The sequence below is a fragment of the Belonocnema kinseyi genome, chromosome 4, assembly GCF_010883055.1.
Source record: "Belonocnema kinseyi isolate 2016_QV_RU_SX_M_011 chromosome 4, B_treatae_v1, whole genome shotgun sequence".
NCBI classification, from domain to species: Eukaryota; Metazoa; Arthropoda; class Insecta; order Hymenoptera; family Cynipidae; genus Belonocnema; species Belonocnema kinseyi.
The window spans coordinates 81,695,726-81,702,029 of NC_046660.1; the positions used below are offsets into that span (position 1 = coordinate 81,695,726).

A 6,304-nucleotide genomic window follows, 5' to 3' on the forward strand; every position below is an offset into this window, starting at 1 on the left:
TCGGCACGGTTTTCACACCTCCGCTTGGGGGTTAATTCCTTCGGGACCACCCCTGGACAATTGTCCGCGACTGCCTATTTATTTTTGTAACCATATTCAGCTTAATTATTATAATAATTAAGAGTTAAGGAGTTTGATAAAAATTATTACTACGTTAAAATGTTATCGGCAATTTAAAAAGATACTGTATCAAAAGATTTTTATATTAAATACTATTCTACGGAAAATAATTCCTGTCTAACAGACCTCTTTTTTCAATAAAAATTTTTCAAGTAAAACCTTAGAAATGTTAGATTTTTTTCCGATACATTTTTGTACTCTGTTGATTAAAATCAGCTAGAAAACAGTTTTATATGTCTGGAAAATAAAAAATGTAAATTTAGCATTTTTTTCAATCTACCTACAAATTTCAAAAATATTTTAAATACCTCGGAACTTGTTAATGACGAAAAAATACCTGAAAAACACAGGCTTCCTTTGTGCAATTTATGCTATATGGATTTAAATTCCTTCTATGATGATTTCTTATCAGTAAAAATAACTGAGTTATTGAAAAACTTTTTAAAACGATCTGGAACAGAATAAGAAATGCACTACTTGAATATTCAAAGTATTAATTAAGCTTAGCTAAAAAGATAGAATTTATTTCTTCCACTTCTTACTTTCTTCTAGTGTTTTTTTTTATTATTAAGAAGTTTCGAGGCATTTAGGAAAATAATTTGTAAAGCTATAGCTATAAAAAAATAGATGACAGTTTAAGCTCGCAGCGATATATAAGCCGAATTTTTTTAACGCTATTTACTTATGTTTTTTATCAATCTTATTATTCTATTCAATAATTCCTATCTTTTTACCTAATTTGAAGCTATTCATATTAGAAGATTTTAATTTAGAAAATCTTTAATTTTAAAAGATTTTATCTTTAAATTATTACAAAGGAATTGTGTTCATAAATAACTTTTTAATTTTAATAATTCAAAATGCAACAACTTATATGTAAAATAGTAATTGTAAAATTCGGTAAAATTTCAGTTTTTGAAGTTCAACACAGACAATTTTGCCAATTGAAAATTGTAAAATAAACATTAAAATTGGACTTTAATGAATAAAAAAATTTTAAATTTAAACATCGAGAATGAAATTATTTTAAAAATTTAATAAAAAAGTGACAAATTAAAAAAATTACAATTTATTGTTTCTTTATTTAAAAAATTCTTTATTTAATAAAATACTTTAAATTCGAAATATTTGATACTGAAACTAATCGCAATTAAACAATTTGAATTTTGGAAAAATCTTATGAGATTTTTGAAAAAGAGATTGAATTTATAAAGATTAAAATTGAAAAGCTTTTAATATGTTAAAACCCTCAGGGAATTATTACAAAGGAATTTTATTCAGAAACAATTTTTTAATTTTAATCATTCAAAATTCAACAACTTATATGTAAAATAGTAATTGTAAAATGCGGTAAAATTTCAGTTTTTGAACTTCAACACTGAAAATTTTGCCAATTTAAAAATTTTAAGATAAACATTAAAATTCGACTTTTATGAATTAAAATTTTTTTAATTTAAACAACAAGACTTAAATATTAAAAAAAAACTTGTATTAAAAAGTGACAAATTTAAAAATTACAATTGATTGTTTCTTTCTTTTAAAAAATTTTTACCTAATAAATACTCTGAATTGAAACATTTGATACTGAAACTAATCGCAATTAAACAATTTAAATATTGAAAAAAAGTTTGGATTTATAAAGATTAAAATTTAAGACCTTCCAAAACGGGAAACCCTCAGGGAATTTAGAATTTTCTGTGCTTGAATTCTTTAAAATTTAGAAGCATTAAAATTGATTAACTAAAGCTTGTGAAAAAAATCCTTGAATTTATAGGTTTTGAAATTAGAAGCATTCAAATAAACTTAATTGGAAAAAGCCTTGATATTAGTTGTGTGAAAATTCAAATTTGCGAAAAATTCAAAATTTGAAGAAATACAATAAAACCAACTTTATGCTGAAAAAAAATTTCATCATTTAAAAATCAGCTAAAAAATCAGGACTTCAAAATTTGCAAATTTCATGTTATACCGTTCGTTGCAATTTAATCTTTTGACGTTGAAAACTGGAAATTTACTTGCTTATAAACAATTTCAAAGAATCTTTTAAAAATAACAAATGTTAAACTAAAAGCTATTAAAAAATCAAGAGTTTTAAATGTGAGCATTCGAACATTAAGTTACAATTTTATGTACTTAGAATCCAGAAATTTTAATTCTTCTCAAAATGTTTTAAAGCAAGCAATTTTTAATTACAATTAAAAAGAACTTAAAAGTGATAACTTGACAGATCCACTAATCAAAACAAAAAATGGACGAATAAAAATTTCAGAACCTTCAGAATCGAACAATGTTAAAAATTAAGTCCCGATAGGGATATCAAAATAAAATCCTTTCCTATCATCGCAATTATTTTACACTCACCTCTGGGGAATCAAGGACCGTTTCGGAGATTCCTGAGGACTTCTGATATCCTCGAACTCCTTGGAGCTTCTCCTAAAAATAGGAATATTCGATTTCTTCTCCCCATGTTTGCCAGCCGGCTTTAACTCCGGACTGTTGAATTTGGAGAGCAGCCTAGGAGGCTTCAGCAGTGAAACTCGAGAAACCTGATCAGCAGAGATCACTTCAGGACCTTCAGTCTTCGATTTTCCACTCAAGGTCGCTGGATCCTGCTTACGAGTTTTCGAAACTAAACCCCTTTCGTTCGGTTTGTTCGACTTTTCGTTTCGTTTTAAATTCGTACGTTCGTTGAGATCCGTTCTCGATGCAGACTTATCGCCACCAATATTGCTTTGAGAGCTGAGATCCTTTTTAACTCCATCATCTCTGCTGACTGAACTGTCCTCATTTTTAGAATCCTCGGAGATTTTCGTCGGTTCCGGATCCTCCACATCTTCCTGGAAATCCGGATGTCGAATCGGCAGACTTCGGTAAATTCTGAACTCAGGAGAGTTCCTTGATCCTGGCCATTGAGCTGGTGGTCCTGTTAAAATGGGTTTGAGATCTGTTAGAGATTTTTTTCTCTTGGAGGAGAAATTCAATGCTGATGACTTGGATAATACAGGCCGACAATAATTAACTTTTGTTGTGCCCAAAGATTGTCCCCGAAGGATTCTGATGCCCTAAAAAGGAATTTGTTGTCCAAATTGTTCCTATAGGTCAGAATTTTTAGAAATCCTGAGGCAAAAGTGAAAAAATGGCCATTTTTAGCCAAACTTCAGCTATTTTTTCAGTGTGAAACTGAAATGGTTAATGTACGATATTTCGGAAAGAAAAAAAAGGTTCGAGATAACCCAAGATGGAAATAGAAGGTAAACAGAAGTCCTAAACGTTGTTGGAAGCAGGTTTAAAAAAAATCGTTGCTAGCATTATTTTGTTTCCAATATGATTAAAAATGGCCATTTTGTCACTTTTGTGATAGGATATCACGAAATTCTGACGTTAAAGGAAAATTGATGTCGGCCTGTGTTATTGAATTATAATAAACTATTTTTAATGTTTTATCATGATAGTTTACTTATAATTACATGTGTTTATAACATAGTTAACGCAAAATTCACTCCATATTAAAATAAATAATATTCATAATGCTTTTTTTTGGTAAAAACTCTTCAATAATTAATTAATAATTAATCACTAATACCAAATAAATTTTAAACTATATGTTAATGTATTATTCGAAATCTTCCAAAATCTAATTTTATGAAATCTTTAAATGTATTAAATTATTTTTGAATCTTTCCAAGATTTCTAAGTATTTCTTAAATTTATACGAAATGTTTCTAAACTTGCGTAAACTGGCAAAATTTTAAATATTGCCTTCAAAAGTAGAAAAAGATTCAATAAAACAATAGAATTTTCGATATACACTTGAACAAAATATTTGAATCTTCCACAAAATAATTGAACTTTTAACCAATTACTTGAATTGTCTACCTACAAAGATGAATTTTTCACCAAATATTCGAATTTTTAATTGAAAATAAAGATTAATGTTCAAACAAAAACAGTTTTATTTTCAACCAATTTTCGATCAAAAAATATGCCATTTGAACAAAGTACTTTAAATTAAAACAAAACAACTAAATTTTCAACAAATAGTTCAATTTTCAACCAAATGCTTGGATTTTCTACCAACAAAGATGAATTTTTAACGAAGTAGTCAAATTTTTATTTTAAAAAGATTAATCTCATTTAAAAAAAGTTGCTTAAAAAAAATATTTATATTTACAAGCTAAACAGATAAATCCTTAACGAAAAATGTTACAGTTGATTTAGAAAAATTAACTAATTTTGAACAAAATAGTTCAATTTGAAACTAAAAAATTTAATTTTTGACAATATAACTAAATTTTCAATATAATAGTTGAATTGATAACAAAAAAATTGAATCTGTAACTATTTGATGTAACGAAGATGAGTCCGACACAAAAAATGTAATAGTTTATATTTTAACAAAAAAGATGGAATTTCTACAAAAGAGAGAAATTTTAATACCAAAAACACGAATTTTTAACCAAGAACAATGTAAATCCTACTAAAAAAGACGACATTTTCAACAGAATAGTCAAATTTTCAAAGAAACAGATAAGTTTTCAAATAAAATGATGAATTTTCCAACCAGAATGACGAAATTTCGGCAAATCAAGTTTTCTGAGTGAAGAGAGAAAACAAAGTTCAGCCAAATTGTTAAACATCCTAGCCAATACACGATTTTTCTGTAAAACAGCAGACTTTTAAACCCGAAAATATGAATTGTCAACAAAAGAAAGTAAATTTTCAACAAGAAATTTAAGTTTCAACTAAACATTTCCATTTTTAAACGAAAAAGGGGAAACTTCAAAACAGGAAGATTATTTTCCTTAACGGAAAAGGTTTACTGAAAGAGTTCAATTTTATACCAAAAAGGGAAAAGTTACATTTTCTATTAAAAATATTAACTTTCAACCAAGAAACAAACGAGTTGTCAATAAAACAGTTAAATTTTCAACCAAACAGATGAATTATCAATTAGAAAATATCAGTTTTTAACACAAAATGGAAAAGCTACATTGTAATCCGTAAAAAAATTAATTTTTTACAAACAAAAAAAAACAATTAAAAAAAAATTCAACCTTCAGAAAAGGAGTTAAATTTTAAACAAAAAATATGAATTTTCAAAAAATGATGTAATAATAGCAATAAGATTCATTTTTCAACCAAACTCTTGTATTTTTGAATGAAAAAGGGACAAACTTAAAAAAAATAATTAAATTTTCAACCCAGAAAGATTTCAGTTTAATTTTCAACACTAAAATATGAATTTTCAACCAAAGAAGATAACTTTTTCACAACATTTTTGAATATTTAAATAAATAATAAAATTGTAAACTATAAATGTAATCGTCAGGAGGAAGAATATACACACGCAAAAATAGTAATTCAAGGCAAACAAATTAGTAAGAATAACATTATATCAGGGTGGCCGCAAAACTCGAAGCAAAACTTTATTTTCAAAAATTCCCTCATTTTTCCCTGACCTATTTTTCTTCTTCCCTGAACGTAAATATTCAAAGACTAGAAAGATTAATCTTGTAAGATTTTGAACACTGAATCTTTTATAAATGGAATAAAAGAAATTTAATTCAAGTTATTTGTTAATTTAATATCCTTGAAGATTATGCAAAGTATCTCTAATATAAATTCCCTGACTTTTGCAAGATTAAAAAAAAATTCTTTGAATTCTTTTTGATTTTTTTAAAGCTAAATATTTTTTCATTTGAAGTAATAAAAACTGATCTGCAAATAATTTTAAGCAATTTGAAGTCAGAAATATTAAAAATTTAACTATTACAATTTTGTTATATATTGAACACGTCTTAAATTAAAATTTAAATTATTTTCATTTTAAATAATTTTAAAATCCTTAAAAAGTTTCAAAATTTTATTTCAAAATCTTGAAACATCTACTTGTTGTATTAAATTTATTTAAATTTTTAATTCTTTTTAAATTTTTTCAGAACTTCTAAAGATCTTTTAAAATTATTCAAATTCTGCCTAATTTTTTAAAGCCTTTCATAATTCATAAAAAGCTTCTAAATTTTGTTTGTAGTCTGCAAAAAACTATATTTTGTTTTTAATTAGGTATGAATAGCTGGATTTTGTCGATATACAGTCTGTCAAGTTAAAGCGTGGGTGGCTTTACTCGCAGTCGGTAAGGTGTATCGACATGATTTTGGTGTCAAAATATTAAGAAGAGCTCCCT

The 6,304-nt window shown here is 26.2% G+C and overlaps 1 protein-coding gene across 2 annotated transcripts in view; it reads right to left on the minus strand.

Annotated features, from left to right (window-relative positions):
• The window catches only part of LOC117171527, a 173,141-nt gene that overhangs the window by 112,171 nt on the left and 54,666 nt on the right, over window positions 1-6,304 (minus strand). For both annotated transcript variants that reach the window (XM_033358911.1, XM_033358910.1), the window contains exon 5: window positions 2,482-3,043. In XM_033358911.1, coding sequence (XP_033214802.1) covers window positions 2,482-3,043 — 562 coding nt within the window. The remainder of the gene's footprint in view (window positions 1-2,481; window positions 3,044-6,304) is intronic.